Source organism: Hyperoodon ampullatus (assembly GCF_949752795.1).
Source record: "Hyperoodon ampullatus genome assembly, chromosome: 17".
In the NCBI taxonomy this organism is placed as follows: Eukaryota; Metazoa; Chordata; class Mammalia; order Artiodactyla; family Ziphiidae; genus Hyperoodon; species Hyperoodon ampullatus.
In genome coordinates, this window is record NC_136930.1 from 51452512 (window position 1) to 51477301 (window position 24790).

General features: G+C 34.5%; 1 protein-coding gene across 2 annotated transcripts; it reads left to right on the plus strand.

Moving 5' to 3' along the window:
- Positions 1-1131: 1131 nt before the first annotated feature.
- EBAG9 (estrogen receptor binding site associated antigen 9) lies at positions 1132-22723 on the plus strand (the record flags this gene model as incomplete). 2 transcript variants are annotated; one of them, XM_079722730.1, is made up of 7 exons in its annotated part: positions 1132-1214; positions 4205-4283; positions 5031-5189; positions 7187-7294; positions 13696-13755; positions 18757-18848; positions 22200-22723. In XM_079722730.1, 7 exons carry the CDS (start codon positions 1132-1134, stop codon positions 22318-22320), a joined length of 702 nt encoding a protein of 233 aa, XP_079578856.1. In that variant the 3' UTR covers positions 22321-22723. The 2 variants fall into 2 exon arrangements, with proteins under 2 accessions (XP_079578856.1, XP_079578857.1); XM_079722731.1 differs by lacking the exon at positions 13696-13755.
- Positions 22724-24790: the final 2067 nt, after the last annotated feature.

Below are 24790 nucleotides of genomic sequence, written 5' to 3' on the forward strand. Positions count from 1 at the left end.
CTTTAGTAATGTCACCTCTCCTTTATGATATTGGCATAATTTGTTATTAGGGACATGTGTTTCGGGTTCTTATGTACTTTTGATTAACTGACCCCTTTATCATTATGAAATGAACATTTTTATGCCTCCTAATATTATTTTCCCTAAAAATCTACTCTCTGACATTGAAATAGTCAATTTAACTTTCTTTCAATTAGTGTTAGCATGGTATATTTTTCCCTCATCCTTTTGCTTTTAACCTATTTGTGTTTTTATACTTAAAGTACATTTTTTGCAGGCAGCATGTAATGATATAATTCCTTTTTTTAATCCTATCTAACAATCTCTGGCTTTAAATTTGCATTTAATGAGATTATTGCTCCAGTTGGGTTTAATTCTATCCTCTTGCTATTCGTTGTCCCATCTAATATTTGTTCCCCTTTACCTTGTTTTCTGCTACCTTTTCTATTGAGTATTTTCTATCTTCTCTGTTGGCTTATTAGCTATAACTGGACTTTACCCCTCAGAGAATATGATTTAATTGATTTACTAGGGGTGGGCCCAGTTATCATTATTTCTTTAAATATGTGTGAACCACTGGACTAGATGATCTCTATAGTTCACTTCCAGTTTATTAGCTATGTGCCCATAAGTTATTTGACCTGTCTTAATTTCCTCATCTACAAAACGGGTATGATAAAATGTATCTATCTAGAGTTAAAAGTTTTAAATATTTTGAATAGTATTAATATGTTCATATGATTCAAATTTCAAAAGGTACAGAAGACTCAGTATATACTGTTTTATACTTTTTTGATTTTTCATTTTTTAATAGAAAACAAATTATAAATAAATTGTAAATAGATAATTTAAGTACAATTTAAAAAACCATTCTGAGAATAGTTCAAAAAGGTTTTTTTTCCTCCCAACTATTCAAAACTCTTCAAAACTTTCTTGTCAATATGATTTACATTTTAATTTTTTAATTTACTGTGTTATATTTGTACTTTCTAAAAGAAAGTAAAAAATATGTCTGATTTTTACAGTTCATAGTAGGACTTTTCAGGTTGACTTCAGAACACGAGTATAGCTTATGAAATCACCTTAATGCATTTATTTTTGTGCTTTTTTCCACAGGTTTTGATTCCCACCATGGCTATCACACAGTTTCGGTTATTTAAAGTTTGTACCTGCCTAGCAACAGTATTCTCATTCCTAAAGAGATTAATATGCAGGTAAAGAAATTTTATGTTCAAATTGACCTGGTTATCTTTTTGCTGATTTTAGATACCTTCATAACTGCAAAAAGGCAGGACATACTACATTTAAACTAAATATCTTGATTGCAATATTCATTTATTAATCTCTAGTATTTTTTATATTTTTTTCAGATTTTTATATATTTTTTCAGATCTAGAAAGTAGAGGTTCAGTTCTTTTCTTACAAATTCTTACATCTTCCATTAAAATAACATTCTTAGTACTACAGAATTTCAGAGATAAACAAACTAACTTTCATTGTTCCAATCATCAGAAAGTTTTTATGTACGTAATTGTTTTATTATCAGGATGTTTTAAGATGGTTAGGTGGAATTAGGCATAGGTATTTCTTTTTATTTGTTTATTTATTTATTTATTTATTTTTGGCTGCATTGGGTCTTTGTTGCTGTGTGCGGGCTTTCTCCAGTTGTGGCGAGCGGGGACTACTCTTCTTTGTGGTGCACGGGCCGCTCATTGCAGTGGCCTCTCCCATTGCAGAGCACGGGCTCTAGGCACGCGAGCTTCAGTAGTTGTGACTTGCAGGGTCTAGAGTGCAGGCTCAGTAGTTGTGGCACACGGGCTTAGTTGCTCTGCGGCATGTAGGATCCTCTGGAACCAGGGCTCAAACCCCTGTCCCCTGCATTGGCAGGCAGATTCTTAACCACTGTGCCACCAGGGAAGCCCCCATAGGTATTTCTTTACATACTACATTATGAGTGTTATTTTTATGTTAAAAAAAAAAAAACTTTAACAGAGAAACCCCAAACAGAATCGATTTTTTTTTTGTCTCTTAAATAATATTCCAGAATGTACAAGTAGTCCAGGGTAGATAAGTCCTTCTGCTTCAGTAAGTCATTCAAAGACTCACATTCCTTCTATTTTGTCATACTACCGGACCCTAGAGCTATAGTTCCTAAACCATATGCCAAGGTACTTCAGGGCTTGCATTACACTCATGGGATACTGTAGGATACTTTAAATTTTCCAACAAAACACAATGAATGTGATAGTGTCTATTAAGCACCAAACAATCTGTTGGCCCTAGGTAGTTCACATTTGCAACATTAGATCCTGCAGTATGTTTTGATGATGTTCTTGAATATTTGAGATAAGTTTTTGTTTACTTGTATTTTGGGTGACTTATCTTTGCAAAGCTAGGTTGTAATTAAAAGCAAGTACTAAACCAAAATTAATTTGGAACAGAAAATAAGGGTGAGTCCAAGGCTTGAGAAGCTGTGCAGTATCCAACAGGCACACACATTCCATTAATAAGTAATTGTGGTTATTAAAGAGTGAAATCAACATATTATTTTTTCTTTAAATTCATATGTATTTTTTTCTTATGGCTACTAAGCAGATAGGACATACATAAGTATTAAATTGTTTGGGCCTAACTACTTAATCAGTGGAATTGTTAGGTATTTCTTTTGGCCTAGGAGTACTGTGAAAAAAGTACCACCACAGTAAGAGTAGGATAGAATAAAAGAGGAAATGGAGGGCAATCAGCTCTTTTTTTTAGTGGATATGATTTAGAAGTTACACACAATTCTGTTCACAGCCTATTATCCAGAGCTTAGCCACCTAGCTACAAGGGAGGCTAGGAAATGTAATCTCAGGCTAAATGGCCATTTTATAACTACTAAAACTCTGAAGATTAAGTGGCATTGAATTTATTGTTAGAAGTAGCATAGCCAGAAAAAACTAGGTTAAAGCAGGATGAGTATGGGTATTAATGCCAGGAGGCCGGAGGTTAAAAAGTAGTGTTAACAGTGGTGATAAATTATAGGTGTTTTTCTCTTTGCATCTGTTATTTTCTAAAACTTTTGTTGAATATAGATTACTTTTAGTATAAGATACTGCATTCGATTTAAAACTATTAAGGACATTTTTGTTGTCACTATGAACTTCTCTTGTCGACATAAATATGTTTAGGATTGATTGTATGTTCAGTTTAAAGAAAACTGACCCTTTGTTAGAATAAGCTTTTCTTGTCAGAAAGAACCTAGATCATGTGTTCTAAAATACCAGGTTTACATCATAAATTTAGTAGGAGACTGTATTACTTTTTTTATTCATCCTTTAAACAAAGTATGATTTCTAAACTTAGCTGACTTTACCAACTAGTTCTAAGCAGATGCTTCATAGATTATTTGAAATGAAGCAAGTGACTAATCATTTACAATAGCTACCATTTTTTAATGTCTTATTAAAAAGCAGGCACAGTCTAGTGTCTAGCTACTTTAAATGTTAGTTAAATCCTCACAACAACCTTGCAAAGGTAGGTTTGAATACCTGCCTTTTACAAATGAGGATACTCAGGCTGAGAGATAGGTAATTCTAACTAGATTCATAGTTAATAGAAGTAACATTGAAAACCATGGTTTACACACATTCCATAGCCCATGCTCTTAACAACTCTATGACAATACTTATCTTCTTTAATATAGTACTTTTCCCACTAATCCTTAAAACTTGTTGGGTACAGTTTATAGTTCAACCCAGTGATTTTCAAACTTCTTAATAGTTTAATAGTAATCTTAATAAGAAACCAACTATGTAAGACAAAAGCCAGGCCACCTTGGTTAAAACAGCATAGGTATCCGAGAGCTTCACTTACAGAATTCACAGTACTCTTAGGAGCATGGTTTGAAATCAGTTTGTGTTTTTGTTTTTGGCTTTATATTCCTCCTGAGTTTGACTATAATTCTGAATCCTAAGCCAAAAAGCCGTTGTGTTATCCTGTCCAGTATTTTTAAAATATTTAAAAGATATTTGATATATGCCTTTTCTTTTCATATCTTAACAAATTTTTCTTTTCATATCTTAACAATTGTTAATTATTAAAATAAATAATTCAAAAATTGAAAAAGACCTTCTCTTATAAGCCTTAAGTTACTGTCCGTAGTGCTTTTACCCATGCTTGTTTTGGTAGTTTCTTGAAATAAATTATTGCATTTTTGTTTTAGATCTGGCAGAGGACGGAAATTAAGTGGAGACCAAATAACTTTGCCAACTACAGTTGATTATTCATCAGTTCCTAAGCAGGTAATTTTTTTTTTGAATGTTGAATAAGTGTTCCAGAACCATATTTTTCAAACTGGATTGCCGACCATTAGTATGTCATGAAATTAATTTAGTAGTCAGGGTCAGGATTTTTATTGTTGTTATTAAATTTTTTTATTCTAAAATTTTTATTTTGTTCTTTATTTTCTGTTTCTTTGCTGAGGTTTTCTTTTTTTTAATTGGTTTTAAGAGTGTTCGCTATTGCTTATTAGAGCATTTTTATAATAACTATTTTAAAGTCTTAGATAATTCCAACATTTATATCATCTTGGGGTTTGTGTCTGTTGATTGACTTTTTCCATTCAAGTTGAGATTTCTTCATTGTTCATTTGCAGGTTACTTCATGGATATGTTGAATATTATGTTTGGGACTCTATCTTATTTAAATACTATAAAGAATGTTATTATTTATTATTTTATCAGGCAATAAACCTGGTTAAGGTTATATTGCAAGTTCCAAGTCTCCTTCTGTGGGTTGTAGTTTTAATGTCAGTTCAATTTTTAAAGCAAAAAAAATTTGTTTTGTTGTTTGTCTGTTTTTAATGGGTAGAACAGAATGTCCAACTCATAGAATATTTCTTTTAAACTTTTCATCTAGTTTTGGTATGTGGTATAAAATTTGTATTTTCCCATTGGTCAAAAAAGTTTGAATAACCAATGTTTTAGAAAGCTCATTTTTCTAATAAATGATGAATTTTGTGGCTGACAATATTGATCATTTAAATTTAGACAGATGTTGAAGAGTGGACATCCTGGGATGAAGATGCACCCACAAGTGTAAAGATTGAAGGAGGGAATGGGAATGTGGCAACACAGCAAAATGCTTTAGAACAACTGGAACCTGACTATTTTAAGGACATGACACCAACTATAAGGAAAACCCAGAAAGTATGTTAAAGATTTGTGCTTTTGGAGATTAAACTATTAAACCTCTCTTCAGATTCCTATAATTAAAATTAGTATAATTGGTATTTCTAATTAGCAATTAATTGTGTTTTCTGTCATGTTAAAGAAGCTTATATATTCAAGTGACCTGGACACAGATCTAGTAAATTGTACCCCCAAGTCTTTTAAAATTGTGTCTAAGCATTTATAGGAATCCAACTGTATGTCAGATTCTAGACTCCAGTCTCTGCTATGGAGACTAAGCTGAATAAGATACAGTTCTAACCTTAAAAGATTAGTTCACAGTTTAGTGATGTCTACAAACTGATAAGTAGTTTCCATTGTTTATAACCATTATCAAACTGATGCAAGGCTCTGAGAACTTAGTGTAATTGTTGTGGGTTTGTGTAGTCATCCACACTTTATTTTATCCCTTTTGAGTTATATGTTATATATGGACAATCACTTAAAGAGGCAGGGAATTATTAGAAAAAGAGCAATGGCTGAGTATTTTCCTTTCTTTTTATCAAAATAGTATGTGTACATTTGAAAGTTGTTTTTAAATTTATTTATTTATTTATTTATTTATTTATGGCTGTGTTGGGTCTTCGTTGCTGCGCACGGGCTTTCTTAGTTGCGGCGAGCCGGAACTACTCTTCATTGCGGTGCACGGGCTTCTCATTGTGGTGGCTTCTCTTGTTGCATAGCACGGGCTCTAAGGCACGGGCTTCAGTAGTTGTGACACACAGGCTCAGTAGTTGTGGCACACGGGCTTAGTTGCTCTGTGGCATGTGGGATCTTCCTGGACCAGGGCTCGAACCCATGTCCCCTGCATTGGCAGGCAGATTCCTAAGCACTGTGCCACCAGGGAAGTCCCTGAAAATTGTTTTTAAATCAAAGACTATAGAAGAGCTTATAATGAAAAGCAATAGACTTCTGCCCCATCATCCTTCATACCAGTTCTACTTTCTAAAAGCAGCCACCCATAACTTTTTCTGTTGGGCTTCTAGCATTTTTCATCATATCTGTATATAGTATTCTTATATTGCTATGTCTTGATTTACCAATCACAGATATTGTCCACTGACTGCATACTATGGTAAATGGGGGTTTATTTCATACCACCTTACCCCTCTTACCCCCTTTTCAAATACTGTAATGTGTTTTTATTCCAATCTACCTCATCAGTCATCCTGCTGTTTTCAAAAGAAAAAAATACTTAAAGTTCCATTGTTCAATCAAGCACAGAAAATATTTTTTATAAATATACTTATAAAATGAGGACATTGTTTATTCCACAATTCTCTAATAGGGTTTTTCACCCTCTTCTACCTTCCAGCCAGTTTCATCTGTATATTTATTTTTAGATTTTCAAGGCTGATAACATTTACGTGCTGTAATCATAGTTGTTTTTGTTGAGTTGTCCAAATGCATTAAGTTGTATATTTTTCAAGGAGTTTTAAGTGAATTTCTTAGTAGATGAGTACCTTTTATTTTGAAAGTCTATTTTGCTGCTCTTAATAGGAACTCAGTATATTACAATAGTACCTTAGTTAGAATGAAAATGCTTTTAAGCTACAAAACTAATACTACTGGCCTGAAAAAGTTAATGTATTCATAGATACCCACATGCTTAGAGAACTGGTTATACTTCTGGTAGGATATGATACATGTTCTTGTTTAATACAGTGACTAAAAATGCCTAAGTATATTTTGGGGGGTCCAGGGAAAGTAGGGAAAGAGGAAGAGGAAAATTTATTGTTTTAGAAAAAAGTGAAATGTAATTTTTCTTAGTATGCAACTGATTTGTGTGACAATTGCCTAAGAATTTTGGTGCTCTATATAGACTTAAAAAAATTTTTTTTACATTGTAAATTTTAAAAGAAGAAAGGTAGAACATATTTTAAATAATTATAAAATGCTTTGGTCAGTTAATTTGTCTGTGTTTATATAGTGATGTGTAAAATGTTCCTATAATTCTCTTTCGATTAATCTTTCAGATCATTATTAAGAAGAGAGAACCATTAAATTTTGGCATCCCAGATGGTAGCACAGGTTTCTCTAGTAGACTAGCAGCTACACAAGATATGCCTTTTATTCATCAATCTGTAAGTATGCTAATGGTATCTAGGCAAGAGCTTTGTTTTCATTTCTATTTTCTTAAAAGAAGAAAAAAGTTAAAATGAATTGAACATAGTATTTGTATTTGTATGACTTTGAAACAGGTGTAGCAGATCAAGAGAGGTTACCAATCCTGTCCTTTTAGGAGATTATAAATTACATCAGATATTAAGATCAGGGTCCATTGTACACATAAAAGATAGAGACAAATATGTTATTGAAAAAAAATATGACCTTTACATTTTTAAGTCTTTTGTCATTTATAGACAGTTCTGGGTGTACTCTGATGCTTTTGCAAAAATGTTTCTGTAAAAGGGTTTCATCTTCAAGGAATTCATGGAAAAGACTCTGACAAGTACAGGTGTCTGGTAACTGACTATACTGCTGAACTGAATGAATAAGCATTTTCAGAACTCTAATGGAAAACTGATGAATTCATAAAAGTGCTAACAAAAGATCAAGATGAAAAAAAATTAACTACATAGGACTGAGTGAACTGATGAGGATGATTATAATTTTTGTGACTTTCTGTTTGAATAAAAAAAAAAATCCCACAAGGACTCAGAGGCAAAAAATATACAAATCAGTTTTCACTGCAAAGTGAAATTTCACTGCAAAATATACAAATCAATTTTCACTGCAAAGTAAAGGACCTGTTAGGACCTATATTCATACTACTCATATATTCATACTATGTCAATATTATGACATAGTATGAGTGTGTTTCGTGTTTGGTAATTGCAGTCGTTGCTTTTGTTGTGGTCATCCATTTACAATGCTTGGTGTCAGTTTATTTATCTCTTGTAAAAATAAAATACAGTGTGTGTATGTGAAAAAAAATATGACCTTTAAAGAGATTACCACTAAAATTTAACCTTAATACCAGGTTATTTTTAAGTAAGTTATGAATTGTTTCCCTAGTAGAGTATATTTACATTTAAAATGTGGTTTATCTTAAAATAGATTTGACTTAAATACAACACTTCTGTGGACAAAAGTAGTGAGGAAAGTATATAACTGTGATTTTCAACCTTGGAGGCTATCAGAATCAGCTTTGAACTTTTTTATTCTTTTTTGTTGATATAGAGATGTCACATTTAATTTATTTGAAACAAACTTAAGGGAAAAATCATTGTGGAAACTCTCCTATAAATGACTGAAATTCTTATATCAAACTAAGTCATTTTTTTATCTAGTGTTGATATGAGAAAACTCTTTTCTCAGTAGAAGTGCTCTATTTCTTAAATTAGCTCCATAAATCTCTACATTCTTTCCAACTGATTAAGACAAGTTCACATTTGAAATATGAGAAGTCTGAAATTGAAGTTGAAGGTACTCAAAAGTATATAAAGTACTTTCTAGACTAAAAGCTTTCCTTAGAGCAGTGACTAAATATATAAAATGATAGCCAGATTACCAATAAGTGCACATCTCAAACACAAACCATTACTTTACATTTAGGGAAGAAAAATATTAAATATTTGCATCTTGCTTAATGTTCAACCTGCGTATCTAAGTAGATTTTTTTTATTCAAACAAAGTCACAAAACTTAAAATCATCCTCATCAGTTCACTCAGTCCCATGTAATTAATTTTTTTTCATCTTGATCTTTTGTTAGCACTTTTATGAATTCATCAGTTTTCCATTAGAGTTCTGAAAATGCTTATTCATTCAGTTCAGCAGTATAGTCAGCTACCAGAAACCTGTGCTTGTCAGTCTCTTCCATGAATTCCTTGCAGATGAAACCCTTTTATAGGAACATCTTTGCAAAAGCATCAGAGTACACCCAGAACTGTCTGTAAATGACAAAAGACTTAAAAATGACCACGGTTAAAGATTTGATGGAAGTTCATGATAATTCAGTTGACAAGGAAATTTAGTTATTTAGTTATTTAGTTATTTCTGAGATATACATTTTAAAGTAATAACTAGAATTATGACATAACATTCTACCAGTACCTATAGGATTTTTAGGAATTTCATGTAATGTCTGAAACATTTATATTAATATATTTCATACAAGTAATCCAAAGAAAGTTTAGTATTAGTTTTTGTTTTTTTGTTTTTATAAATTTATTATTTATTTGTTTGTTTATTTTTGGCTGTGTTGGGTCTTCGTTGCTGTGTGCAGGCTCTCTGGTTGTGGCGAGCAGGGGCTACTCTTCATTGCGGTGCGCAGGCTTCTCATTGCAGCGGCTTCTCTTGTTAACGGAACACAGGCTCTAGGTGCGCACGCTTCAGTAGTTGTGACATGTGGGCTCAGTAGTTGTGGCTTGTGGACTCTAGAGCGCAGGCTCAATAGTTGTGGCGCACGGGCTTAGTTGCTCCGCGGCATGTGGGATCTTCCCAGACCAGGGCACGAACCCCTGTCCCCTGCATTGGCAGGCAGATTCCTAACCACTGTACCACCAGGGAAGCCCTTTTTTTTTTTAATTTTTTAATTGAATTTTATTTATTTTTTTATACAGCAGGTTCTTATTAGTCATCAATTTTATACACATCAGTGTGTACATGTTAATCACAATCACCCAATTCAGCACACCACCATCCCCACCCCCCCATGGCTTTCCCACCTTGGTGTCCATACGTTTGTTCTCTACATCTGTGTCTCAACTTCTGCCCTGCAAACTGGTTCATCTGTACCATTTGTCTAGGTTCCACATGTATGCATTAATATATGATATTTGTTTTTCTCGTTCTGACATACTTCACTCTGTGTGACAGTCTCTGGTTCCATCCACATCTCAACAAATGACTCAATTTTGTTCCTTTTTATGGCTCAGTAATATTCCATTGTATATATGTACCACTACTTTATCCATTCGTCTGTCGATGGGCATTTAGGTTGCTTCCATGACCTGGCTATTGTAAATAGTACTGCAGTGAACACTGGGGTGCATGTGTCCTTTTGAATTATGGTTTTCTCTGGGTATGTGCCCAGTAGTGGGATTGCTGGATCATATGGTAATTCTATTTTTAGTTTTTTAAGGAACCTCCATACTGTTCTCCGTAGTGGCTGTATCAATTTACATTCCCACCAACAGTGCAAGAGGGTTCCCTTTTCTCCACATCCTCTCCAGCATTTCAGCATTTTTTGTTTGTAGATTTTCTGATGATGCCCATTCTAACTGGTATGAGGTGATACCTCATTGTAGCTTTGATTTGCATTTCTCTAATAATTAGTGATGTTGAGCAGCTTTTCATGTGTTTCTTGGCCATCTGTATGTCTTCTTTGGAGAAATGTCTATTTAGGTCTTCTGCCCATTTTTGGATTGGGTTGTTTGTTTCTTTAATATTGAGCTGCATGAGCCGTTTATATATTTTGGAGATTAATCCTTTGTCCATTGATTCATTTGCAAATATTTTCTTCCATTCTGAGGGTTGTGTTTTCGTGTTGTTTATGGTTTCCTTTGCTGTGCAAAAGCTTTGAAGTTTCATTAGGTCCCATTTGTTTATTTTTGTTTCTATTTCCATTATTCTAGGAGCTGGATCAAAAAAGATCTTGCTGTGATTTATGTCAAAGAGTGTTCTTCCTATGTTTTCCTCTAAGAGTTTTATAGTGTCTGGTCTTACATTTAGGTCTCAAATCCATTTTCAGTTTATTTTTGTGTATGGTGTTAGGGAGTGTTCTAATTTCATTCTTTTACATGTAGCTGTCCAGTTTTCCCAGCACCACTTATTGAAGAGACTGTCTTTTCTGCACTGTATATCCTTGCCTCCTTTGTCATAGATTAGTTGACCATAGGTGCATGGGTTTATCTCTGAGCTTTCTATCTTGTTCCATTGATCTATGTTTCTGTTTTTGTGCCAGTACCATATTCTCTTGATTACTGTAGCTTTGTAGTATTACAAGTCAGGGAGTCTGATTCCTCCAGCTCCGTTTTTTTCCCTCAAGACTGCTTTGCCTATTCGGGGTCTTTTGTGTCTCCATACAAATTTTAAGATGTTTTGTTCTAGTTCTGTAAAAAATGCCATTGGTAATTTGACAGGGTTTGCATTGAATCTGTAGATTGCTTTGGGTAGTATAGTCATTTTCACAATATTGATTCTTCCAATCCAAGAACATGGTATATCTCTCCATCTGTTTTTGTCATCTTTGATTTCTTTCATCAGTGTCTTATAGTTTTCTGCATACAGGTCTTTTGTCTCCCTAGGTAAGTTTATTCCTAGATATTTTATTCTTTTTGTTGCAATGGTAAATAGGAGTGTTTCCTTAATTTCTCTTTCAGATTTTTCATCATTAGTGTATAGGAATGCCAGAGATTTCTGTGCATTAATTTTGTATCCTGCAACTTTACCAAATTCATTGATTAGCTCTAGTAGTTTTCTGGTGGCATTTTTAGGATTCTCTATGTATAGTATCATGTCATCTGCAGACAGTGACAGTTTTACTTCTTTTCCAATTTGTATTCCTTTTATTTCTTTTTCTTCTCTGATTGCCATGGTAGGACTTCCATAACTATGTTGAATAACAGTGGTGAGAGTGGACATCCTTGTGTTGTTCCTGATCTTAGAGGAAATGCTTTCAGTTTTTCACCATTGAGAATGATGTTTGCTGTGGGTTTGTTATATATGGCCTTTATTATGTTGAGGTAGGTTCCCTCTATGCCCACTTTCTGGAGAGTTTTAATCATAAATGGGTGTTGCATTTTGTCAAAAGCTTTTTCTGCCTCTATTGAGAGGATGATATGGTTTTTATTCTTCAGTTTGTTAGTATGGTGTATCACATTGATTGATTTGCGTATATTGAAGAATCCTTGCATCCCTGGGATAAATCACACTTGTTCATGGTGTATGATCCTTTTAATGTGTTGTTGGATTCTGTTTGCTAGTATTTTGTTTAGGATTTTTGCATCTATATTCATCAGTGATACTGGTCTGTAATTTTCTTTTTTTGTAGTATCTTTGTCTGGTTTTGGTATCAGGGTGATGGTGGCCTCATAGAATGAGTTTGGAAGTGTCCTTCCTCTGCAATTTTTTGGAAGAGTTTGAGAAAGATGGGTATTAGCTCTTCTCTAAATGTTTGATAGAATTCACCTGTGAAGCCATTTGGTCCTGGACTTTTGTTTGTTGGAAGATTTTTAATTACAGTTTCCATTTCATTACTTGTGACTGGTCTGTTCATATTTTCTATTTCCTCCTGGTTCAGTCTTGGAAGGTTATAACTTTCTAAGAATTTGTCCATTTCTTCCACGTTGTCCATTTTATTGGCATAGAATTGCTTGTAGTAGTCTTTTAGGATGCTTTGTATTTCTGCGGGGTCTGTTGTACCTTCTCCTTTTTCATTTCTAATTTTATTGATTTGAGTCCTCTCCCTCTTTTTCTTGATGAGTCTGGCTAATGGTTTATCAATTTTGTTTATCTTCTCAAAGAACCAGCTTTTAGTTTTATTGATCTTTGCTATTGTTTTCTTTGTTTCTATTTCATTTATTTCTGCTCTGATCTTGATGATTTTTTTCCTTCTTCTAACTTCGGGTTTTGTTTGTTCTTCTTTCTCTAGTTCCTTTAGATGTAAGGTTAGATTGTTTATTTGAGATTTTTCTTGTTTTTTGAGGTAGGCTTGTATAGGTATAAACTTCCCTCTTAGAACTACTTTTGCTGCATCCCATAGGTTTGGGATTGTCGTGTTTTCATTGTCATTTGTCTCTAGGTGTTTTTTGATTTTCTCTTTGATTTCTTCAGTGATCTCTTGGTTATTTAGTAACGTATTTTTATAGCCTCCATGTGTTTGTGTTTTTTACGTTTATTTCCCTGTAATTCATTTCTAATCTCATAGTGTTGTAGTCAAAAACGATGCTTGATATGATTTCAATTTTCTTAAATTTACTGAGGCTTGATTTATGACCCAAGACGTGATCTATCCTGGAGAATATTCCGTGCACACTTGAGAAGAAAGTGTAATCTGCTATTTGTGGGTGGAGTGTCCTATAAATATCAATTAATTCTATGTGGTCTATTGTGTCATTTAAAGCTTCTGTTTCATTATTTATTTTCATTTTGGATGATCTGTCCATTGGTGCAAGTGAGATTTAAAGTCCCCCACTATTATTGTGTTACTGTCGATTTCCTCTTTTATAGCTGTTAGCAGTTGCCTTATGTATCGAGGTGCTCCTATGTTGGGTGCATATATATTTATAATTGTTATATCTTCTTCTTGGATTGATCCCTCGATCATTATGTAGTGTCCTTCCTTGTTTCTTGTAACATTCTTTATTTTAAAGTCTATTTTATCTGTTATGAGAATTGCTACTCCAGCTTTCTTTTGATTTCCATTTGCATGGAATATCTTTTTGCATCCCCTCACTTTCAGTCTGTATGTGTCCCTAGGTCTGAAGTGGGTCTCTTGTAGACAGCATATATATGGGTCTTGTTTTTGTATCCATTCAGCAAGCCTGTGTCTTGATGAAGCCTGTGTCTTGGTTGGAGCATTTAATCCATTCACATAAGGTAATTATCAATATGTATGTTCCTATGACCATTTTCTTAATTGTTTTGGGTTTGTTTTTGTAGGTCCTTTTCTTGTCTTGTGTTTCCCACTTAGAGAAGTTCCTTTATTATTTGTTGTAGAGCTGGTTTGGTGGTGCTGAATTCTCTTTGCTTTTGCTTGTCTGTAAAGCTTTTGATTTTTCCATCGAATCTGAATGAGATCCTTGCCAGGTAGACTAATCTTGGATGTAGGTTCTTCCCTTTCATCACTTTAAGTATATCATGCCACTCCCTTCTGGTTTGTAGAGTTTCTGCTGAGAAATCAGCTGTTAACCTTATGAGAGTTCCCTTGTACGTTGTCATTATTCCCTTGCTGCTTTCAATTATTTTTGTCTTTAATTTTTGCCAATTTGATTACTATGTGTCTCGGTGTGTTTTTCCTTGGGTTTATCCTGTATGGGACTCTCTGCGCTTCCTGGACTTGGGTGTCTATTTCCTTTCCCATGTTAGGGAAGTTTTTGACTATAATCTCTTCAGATATTTTCTCTGGTCCTTTCTCTCTCTCTTCTCCTTCTGGGACCCCTATAATGAGAATGTTTTTGTGTTTAATGTTGTCCCAGAGGTCTCTTAGGCTGTCTTCATTTCTTTTCATTCTTTTTTCTTTATTCTGTTCTGCAGCAGTGTATTCCACCCTTCTGTCTTCCAGGTCACTTATCTGTTCTTCTGCCTCAGTTACTCTGCTATTGCTTCCTTCTCCTGTAGTTTTCATTTCAGGTATTGTATTGTTCACCTGTTTGTTTGTTCTTTAATTTTTCTAGGTCCTTGTTAAACAGTTCTTGCATCTTCTCCATCTTTGCCTCCATTCTTTTTCCGAGGTCCTGGATCATCTTCACTCTCATTATTCTGAATTCTTTTTCTGGAAGGTTGCCTATCTCCACTTCATTTAGTCGTTTTTCTGGGGGGTTATCTTGTTCCTTCAACTGGTACATAGCCCTCTGCCTTTTCATCTTGTCTATCTTTCTGTGAATGTGGTTTTTGTTCCACAGTCTGCAGGATTGTAGTTCTTTTTGCTTCTGCTGTCTGCCTTCTGGTGGATGAGGCTATCTTAGAGGCTTGTGTAAGTTTTTTGACAGGAGGGACCCATGGTAGGTAGAGCTGACTGTTGCTCTGGTGGGAAGAGCTCAGTAAAACTTTAATCCACTTGACTGCTGATGGGTGTGGCTGGGTTCCCTCCCTGTTGGTTGTTTGGCCTGAGGCAACCCAACACTGGCACCTACCTGTGCTCTTTGGTGGGGCTAATGACAGATTCTTGGAGGGCTCATGCCAAGGAGTACTTCCCTCTGCAGGAGACCCTCCAACACTAGCAGGTAGGTCTGGTTCAGTCTCTATGGGGTCACTGCTCATTCCCCTGGGTCCCGATTTGCACACTACTTTGTGTGTGCCCTCCAAGAGTGGAGCCTCTTTTTCCACCAGTCCTGTCGAAGTCCTGCAATCAAATCCCGCTAGCCTTCGAAGTCTGATTCTCTAGGAATTCCTACTCCCGTTGCCGGACTCCCAGGTTGGGAAGCCTGATGTGGGGCTTAGAACCTTCACTCCAGTGGGTGGACTTCTGTGGTATAAGTGTTCTCCAGTCTGTGAGTCACCCACCCAGCAGTTATGGGATTTGATTTTACTGTGATTATGCCCCTCCTACCGTCTCATTGTGGTTTCTCCTTTGTCTTTGGATGTGGGGTATCTTTTTTGGTGAGTTCCAGTGTCTTCCTGTCAATGATTGTCCCTTTGAACTTTTTAAAACACATCACTGTCCAAACCTCTCCCCAGACCCTAGCTTTTAAGTATGTTTTGATTGATTAATTATTGATTAGTAATTATTGACTGCTTGATTACATTAGTCATCCATTGTTGTATAACAACCCCACACTTAGTGGCTTGAACAACAATAGATATTTTTTTTATCTCATAGTTTCTGTGGATTAGGAATCCAGGGGTGGCTAAACTGGGTGGTTCTGGCTCAGGGTTTCTCATGAGTTTCCAGGCAAGTCATGAGCTGAGGCTGTGGTTATCTGAAGGCTCCGCTGGGAGTGGAAGATTCATTTCAAAGTTGGTCACTTACTTGCCTGGCAGATTAATGCTGGTTGGTTGTACAAAGCCTCAGTTCCTTGCCATGGACTTCTCCATAGGGCTGCTTGAGTTTCCTTATGATGTAATAACCACTGACTTTCCCAGAACAAATGATCACTGAGAAAAAGAGTGGAGCACATGCAGGGGTAAAGCCACAATGCCTGTTTATGACTTAGTCTTATAAGGGAAACACTGTCTCCTCCACATTATTTTATTCATTGGAAGCTAGTCACTAAATCCAGCTGACATACAAGGGCAGAGGAATTAAGCTCCACCTCTTAAAGGAGTGTCTAAGAATTTGCAGATATCGTTTTAAACCACCACTTCTATCTTTTCATCTTTCTTTCTCTTTTTTTTTTTTTTTTTGCTTAACTTCACAGGTACTTCTTAGACCCCTCTCCCAGAGGGTCCCATGTTTATATATGTTTTTAATTCATTGATCAGAAACTATTCCTACCAATGCCAGATGCTGTGCTGGGTGCTGGTAATAGAGTAGAAAGTTAGCAAAACAGGCAGGGTCCTTGCCTCAGAAGAATGCATTCTAATGGGGGAAGCACAATGTTAAATAAATGATCATATACATAAATATTAAAAATTTTGATAACTCTTATGCAGTTACATAATGTTATGAGAGCATTATAATACCACAGATATTTCTCTAAAAGAGCATAGCATCATAATGTTTAGTTTTTTATATTTATGAATTTAAAACTTTATGTTTGTTCCATATTGGTAAAGTGGTTCAGACCCCCTCAGTGAATTAGTACATTTGCCACCTAGCTGTAATAATGTTATTATAACACTAATATAGCTTATTATAAAGTTATACACACATCACAGCTTAAAGAGTTTGGAAGAGGTAAATATGGTAGAAGGAGAATGTTTCCAATGCTGTTTCCAGATATTTCCCCACCAACCAGACAAAATAAAGGGGCATTACCTAGGAGAGAATGGTAATCTACTGCACTTTGTTCTCTACAACAAAATATCTTATTACCCATTCCACAAATTAGATTTTTCTTTTAAATTGCACATTCTTTTTGGAATTTATCATTTGTACTGTTGTGATAGGTCTTTTTATACTAAGGATATTAACTCTTTTCTGTTATCTTTTACAATTTTCACTTTATTATCGGCTTTATAATTTAGTTTGGATGTTTTTGATGGGCAGATGTATTTAGTTTTTAATGCAGCAAATCTGTTAATTAAAACTTTTTCTTTTTTACTTAGAAGACCATCTCTACTAAAGGATCAGATACTCTTTTTTTTTATAGTCTTAGTCATTTCACCTTTTTTGTATCTAACTGTTTTATACACTAAAAGTCAAACACCTCAGTGGAAAAATGGATAAAGTTACAAATAAGAAATAGACATAACATGAAGAAAAGTTTGATCTTATTAGTTCTCACAGAAATTCAAAGTAAATTAACAAGACACCATTTTAAATCTTAACATATAGAAAAGAAGACAATTACCTACTTGTATTGACAAAAATACAAGGAAACAAGACTTCCACCTACTGTTGTCAGGAGAATAAGTTGGTTTAACTTTTCAAGAGAGTCATTCAGTGACTTTGAAAATCCTTTTCTTTGATTTAGCTAGTTTACTTTTAGAAATTTACATTAAACATACAATCAGAAATGTTTTTTTTAAATTTTTTAACAGAGGATTGTATCTCATTTATGGTTAAGAGCAGAAAATTCAGCACATTTTATTTCGGTTTTAGGTCTAAGTACTCAGAAGAGAATATAATAAATCTGTTCACAGCTTGGTGCCAGTTATTTTATGCATGTAATTATTTCCCCACCAACTAAACGTTCCAAAATGAGCATTTTCATTGTTTGTGGAAGGAAAAAGTGAACTTTTAGAGGTCTTGCCTGGGGAATAGTCGAAGGTAGTGTGGCCAGCCCGCTGGTATCAAGTAAGTAAGACAGGCAAAAGGAAGCACAGTATAGAAGAAGTACTCCAATAAAGAGTAAATTTTGCCTGACGTGTCATTTTTGCCTGGGACCCAGACAATAACTGCCACTGAAAAATCTAGAAAATTACTTGTGCTTAAATGGAGATGACTATGCTAGTTTGGAAACTTTGGTTCTTCCAGTTCATCTCCCCAGCACAGAGTAGTCCAGTCAAGCATCTCTAATCCAGCCTGGGATCAGTCTGTCTCTTCTCTTTCCTCCACCCCCCACTCCTTCTTCTTACTGAAAAAAGAGATAACAGAGAGAACAAATGTTCTGTTCTTGTCTATTCCAAACTAAAGTAGGCAAAAAAAGAAAAGTTAATATAAAAGGAGTATCCTTTAAAACATAAAATAGGAAGAAAGCTGGACTTGCCAGGACTGTTGAGTATGGAAGGTCATATGTCTCAGGAAATCCCTCAGTTCCAGGCAAACCAGGGGCAATCATTTGAGCCTATATAGGATGTGGTAAGAAAGCAGAGAAGATACAGGGCAATGACAAGGTCTGAGTTATGCTTTAAAAGATACTCTTCTTGGGCTTCCCTGGTTGCGCAGTGGTTAAGAATCCGCCTCCCAATGCAGGGGACGTGGGTTCGAGCCCTGGTCTGGGAAGATCTCACGTGCCACAGAGCAGCTAAGCCTGTGCACCACAACTGCTGAGCCTGTGCTCTAGAGCCCACGAGCCACAACTACTGAAGCCCACGCACCTAGAGCCCGTGCTTTGCAACAGGAGAAGCCACCACAATGAGAAGCCCATGCATTGCAACAAAGAGTGGCCCCCGCTCACTAAGAAAGCCGTGCGTGCAGCAGTGAAGACCCAACACAGCCAAAAATTAAATAAATAAATAATAAATTCTTAAAAAAAAAAATACTGTCTTGACCACTGAGTGGAAAAAGGATGGCTCTTGACCATTGTAATTTTGCTTTGTTTTGTCTTATTGTAGCCTGAATTAGGTGACTTGGATACCTGGCAGGAAAATACCAATGCATGGGAAGAAGAAGAAGATGCGGCCTGGCAAGCTGAAGAAGTTCTGAGGTATTTGAGTAACATTTACACTGCAACCTGAGTAGAAGAACTGGTTTTATTCATGTCGCATTTAAGGTCAAGAAAGCTTATTCTGTCAAATGTTGTATTTTTCGTCATTCTCACTTGAACCTTGATAATATGGGATAGTTTTTTTGTATTTCATACTACATATGCTATTTTATATGATTAAAACCTCACAGAAACCAACAATTTAAAGCAATATAGATACAAAAGAATAATTTATTAATGGAGAATGAGATCTTTTACATATATACACCATATTGAACTATATGCTTTATACTTCATTCCCTATAAAATATATTTATCTCTTGAAACGTTCTACTGTGAAATGTGAGTCATAACAATGTATTTTCTCTAGGTCAGAAGTTATACCTTTAGTTTTGTTTCCCCATGGTCTAGCATAGTGCCAGCACTGCTCATTTGAATATAGCAGTGAATAGCACTGCTATTTGAAAATAACTTGTATTTCACTCTACATTTGTATGTGTATTTCAATTTATGTACTTGAAAGCCCTGAGGTAGATAACATAAGTCATATACTTACTGCCTACTCTACAGAAAATATTATTCTGGAGGTTTTCAAGTTTGTTTTTGTTGGTTATGTTCTTATTTCTTTGTTTTTATGAGCAGTAAACGTAATTCTTGCTACTACCGCATTAGGTCAAAGAGAAAAAAAAAATTTACCTTGAGAGAGTCTGTGACTGTCATCACTGATGAAAACTCAGATATGTAAATGTATCTAAATTACTTTTGCATTTTTCAAGATGATAAAGTAAAATATAGCAGTGTGTTTTTTTCAAATATGGTTTTTATAATTGGGATAGAAAATGAATTACTCTTTATTTGACTATCTTAACGAAACAACTGATTTCATTTTTGTATTGTCCTTTCCTGTCTTTACCAATAAATTATAATTACCTTGAACAACCAGCAGAGGGTGTAGTTAAATAACTGGGAGTTAAGGCTGAACTTTTTTTGATCTTGTCCTTACTGTTTACAGCATTTTTTTTTTAGACAGGAAGGGGTCACATTACAAAAGTCAGTAAAGTTGTGAGAGTTTTAAATATTTAGTTCCTGCTTGATAATTATTCAGTATAAAGGAAATAGTTTTAAAACATTTATGTTGCATGGATTGTCAAAAATGGTGTCACTTATTTTTTTATTTTTTACTCTGTTTCTTTTGGATAAATCATAGATACAGAAGTCTGGGTATTTTAGAACATTTTGGGGATTCTAGTGGTGATTGGTGTCATCAACCACAAGGTTAAAGGAAGGAGCTATTCATTTTGAATCCAGTCATCTTAATGCCAACACTGTAGAGTTTATGAGTTCACAAGTAGCTGAACATTCACTGTACAAAAACCTTTTCTTTTTCACCCTATCGTCTTGCACCCTGAACAAAACAAGACCAAAAAACTCAAAGTTAGTGCTTTTGATACGACAGCGTGGGAGAGGGAGCCTATTAGTCAGTAATAGACATGTTTCTTGCTTCAAGTTGCATAGGTAGAGCCAAAAACACCTGGAGGCTCCATATGTTGTTACCGCCCCCAGGGTAACACTGAGAATTTTAAAAGTGTATCCATAATCCATAGCCTCTAACCTAGCCTGTTCCCCATTGCCACTTTAAATACTACCAGTACTATGATCAGTATCATTAAGGAAAAAGATTCTGGTACCTTAGTGATTCCAGACATGTATCTGGACAGGAAAAATATATTTTGTCTGCATTAATGTCTAAGTTGCCTCTTGTACCAGAAATATTAATTGTTGATGTTTCTGTATCAGCTAGTAACTAGGTCAAAGCTCGATTATCTTATTTGTTTATAACCTAGCCAGCCCTTTTTAATTATTTTTCTCTTTCTTTTTTTGCCACAGACATTTTGATGTTTTTAGTGCAGATATCAGTTTTGCTTGAAAGTGAGCAGAGCTAGTGAAAAGTAGATTTTTTGAAACTATTCTTTTGAAATTTTAGTTAATTGATGGTGACGGTCAAAATGTTGCCTAAAATAAGTCTCTCTACTTTCTTGAATTTTGGTCATCCATACCTCTGCTTACTCCCATTTGTAAGTATGATTGAGAAATGTATATACATTTCACTCACTATAACCAGCTTTGAGCTGTCCCATATATGGGTAATCCACACTAGATTTTTCTATATATAATCCAGAGTTGCCTATCTGCTGCCCAGCTGTGCCCTACAGCTTCCTTCCTCAGCCTTGTATGCTTCTTGACTTATTTTCTCATATCCTAAACCTTCAGACCCAGGACCAACTTCTGTTCTTCTTTCTCCTATTTCATTACCACACTCCTACTCCCACTTCCCATACAAATCAATAAGATAGAGCACTTAGATGTGGAATCTAAAATATGACACAAATGAACCTGTGTACGAAACAGAAACAGACTCACAGACATAGAGAACAGACTTGTGGTTGCCGTGCGGGGGTGGTGGTGGATTGGGACTTGGAGGTTAGCAGATGCAAACTACTATATACAGAACGGATAAATGACAAGGTCCGACTGTATAGTACACAGACTATATTCAATATCCTGTGATAAACCATAATTGAAAAGAATATTTTAAAAAATGTATATATATGCATAACTGAATCACTTAACCATACAGTTGAAATTAACAGAACATTGTAAATCAACTCTACTTCAATTAAAAAAAAATCAATAAATATAGAGGGGTTTAGTGATTCTAGATCAGTGGAGTTAGGGAGGGACTGGGGGGAAGGTGTTTCATAATGTGTAATTAGTAAATACCCACATTCTGCCCCGTCATTAGTAGAGCTAGTCAAATCTTTAAGTAGATTTCTAGCTTCTAGTTGGAAGTCATGTCTTAAGTTTCCATTTTCTCTTTGCTTTGTGCTCTGTACATCTGTGTTCTTGACATCCTTTAGCTGTTTTTAACTATTATAATAACAGAATATTTAATCCTAAATATCAGCCTTTTCTGAATGGTACCAAAAAGAAGGTGTGGTCCAATGGAAGTAGTGTTTTAGTGAAAATAATCTGAAGAAGAGGGATCAGGAGATGTGGGTTCTTAACCTTAATCTTATGATTTTGGACATTTCACTTAACCTGAATGCCCCATTTTACTTATTTTTAAAACAGAGATAATACCTTTTTTATTTTGCAAGTCATGTTCTAAAGATTAAAAAAATACTGTTTTTGAAAATCTTTGAAATTTCAAAGCAGTGAGAAGAATGAAGACTTTTTAAACTTAAATTTGATGATAGTAAAAGGGCAGTGCTGTTTCTTTCTGGAATTTATTCACCATTTTACCTGTGTAGTGTTTTCTAAAAGTAAAAATACGAATATGTTTCTTTTCAGGCAGCAGAAGATAGCAGACAGAGAAAAGAGAGCAGCAGAACAACAAAGGAAGAAAATGGAAAAGGAAGCACAGCGGCTAATGAAGAAGGAGCAAAACAAAATTGGTGTGAAACTTTCATAACAAAATGTCCTTCAGACGCATAGTGCCAGTGGGAGAAATGTGAGCTCCACAACCCAAGCAACATTTGTATGGAGCTAAGAGTAGTTTCAGAATACAAATACACTGCTTGATTTTGATGCATTCATCAGGCCATACAGGACACCAGGATTCTCTCAAAGTCCCTTGAACTCTTGGTGATTGAGACTCAAAGAACAAAAAAGACTTGTGAGACAATATTTTCTTCAACATGTTCCAACTGTAAGACAATTGTTTGCTGTAGAGAAATTATTACAAATGGAATATATCAGTACCTCTTCAAGCTAGTGTTTCTAGCTAATTAAATGGGTGTAAATTTTATGGTGGGAAAGAACTCTGCTGTCTATAATGCTTTCCTTCAATGTGCATAATGATAAAATAAATAATTTTAAATATTCTTTTGTTTCCATGATTACCTGACCTAAATCAGACAAACTTGCAGAGCTTTAACTTCTTATTTTTGTTGTCAGAAGCTGGTATTGGCACACATTTCCTTTAACTTGAACTGGTATTCATTAGGGATCTGGTAATTTCAGTTTTCAAGAAAATGACGTTAAATGCAATAATTTTATTTATTACAAACATTTTGTACATCATTGTTTTCTTTTACATGTTGTTATACATATTTGTCATTTATATTACATGTATAAACATATTGAAAATCAGCTAAAATGGCAGATTTGTTTTACATTATTATAACTTGTGAGTTTTAAAAGCCTAGTATTAGTAGTTTTTCCCTGTCATTGTAGATTTTAAGATGTTATGGTATCTTTAAGTACCTTAGCTCCTCCCCACCAAAAGGTATTAATTTACAAATGCATATAGCCTTCAGTTTTACTATTTCAAAGCTTTTAGATAATTTCTGTATCAGTTTTATATATCTGACATAATGCAGGTTACCTATATTGTTGACTAAGGTAACATTATTGATTTATTAAAACAAGATAGGAATAATAATACTTCTATTTTCAGATGTTGACTAGCTCCAAAGTAGTTTTTAGGAAATAGATATAGACTGTGTTCATAGGGGAAAATGTAGATTTGATAGTTTAAAATCTCATTAATTTTGTCTCCACAATTAAAATACATCCAGCCTGACCTTCTATGGCTTTAGAATTTAATATTTTTACTTTCTTAAAAGCTGTTGCCCAAATGAACAATTTGTGGATTTTGAAAATGTCATAAATATTCTACAAGCCAAATACTGCTAATTTATTTGAATTAAAGTGATATTTCATGGTAAAATCACAAACTATACAATGAGCTAAGTTCTTACCCTAAGCTTCCAGACTAAATGCAATTTATTTTTTATTTTTAAAAAATTTTTATTGGAGTACAGTTGATTTACAGTGTGTTAGTTTCAGGTGTACAGCAAAGTGGAATCGGTTGAAATTTAACTTTGATAAAAAAAACTTCCTGTTATAGCCCCAAGGTATATTTTCAGTTATGTTTATTAGAGAGTTTTTGCCAGTAAACTCCCAATTAAATAGAATTAGACTCAAATTTTTAATAATAAATGAATTATCTTATGTCATTTGTATTTATTTTAGTTATTTTAGGAATGCTACATGCTTTCTCTAAATTGGGGGTTCGAAAGGATAATTTCTCCTTTAGTACAATCAGTCTTACTGTTTTTCCCCCATAGTTACTGAAGTCTGCTTTGGTCATGATTTTCATGTATGAGATTTTGTTTTTTGTTTGATTTTTTTATTTTGGTTTATTTAGAAATAAAGACTGGATAGAAATTATAGTCTGTATGATTAATTAGGAAGAAAGAGGTTTTTCTCATGGAAAGAATAGATAGGAATTCTTGAATTTTTTGACCTCTGTTGGTATGTAAACTAAACTCCTGTTAAATTGGGTATATTGTTCCAAAAGAAGTTATGGAGTTAAATACATATGATAAATCCTTTAGTAGCAAACTGACTCCTTTAGCTTCTAAATTTATGGTTTCAGTTTTCATTTTCTTAATTTTAGGAAAGGCTTATCAGTTTTAGAAGCTTATTAGTAGAAGTAAAAAGTATGGATAGGCATAGACAGAATTAGTGAAGTGCTACCCACCATCTGAATTGGGCATTTCATGTACTGAGATAACAAATAATCAAAAACATGTGCAACTTATGCTGTGTTTTTTATATATATATTTCATGGTTTCTAGCCATCTCCTTTTATTAAGCTTTAGCTAGGGATATCCTCTAATTGAATCCTGGCTCTTTTTTAGTAGCATCTTTAATTGAGTCAATATTCAGCATCTGAATTCCTCAGTTTCAACATGTACTTGCCTCTGGCTAGGGCAGTGACTGTTCCCGGTTGAAGATGGGTGGTTGGAAAGAAGGTGGTAGCTATAGAAACTGGCATCTGGATTGATCTTCAACACCACTCTACAAGCTTACCACTAGAGTATAAATTTAACCACGGCCAATGTTCCAAAAAGCCTAAACTTTGTCAATACAGG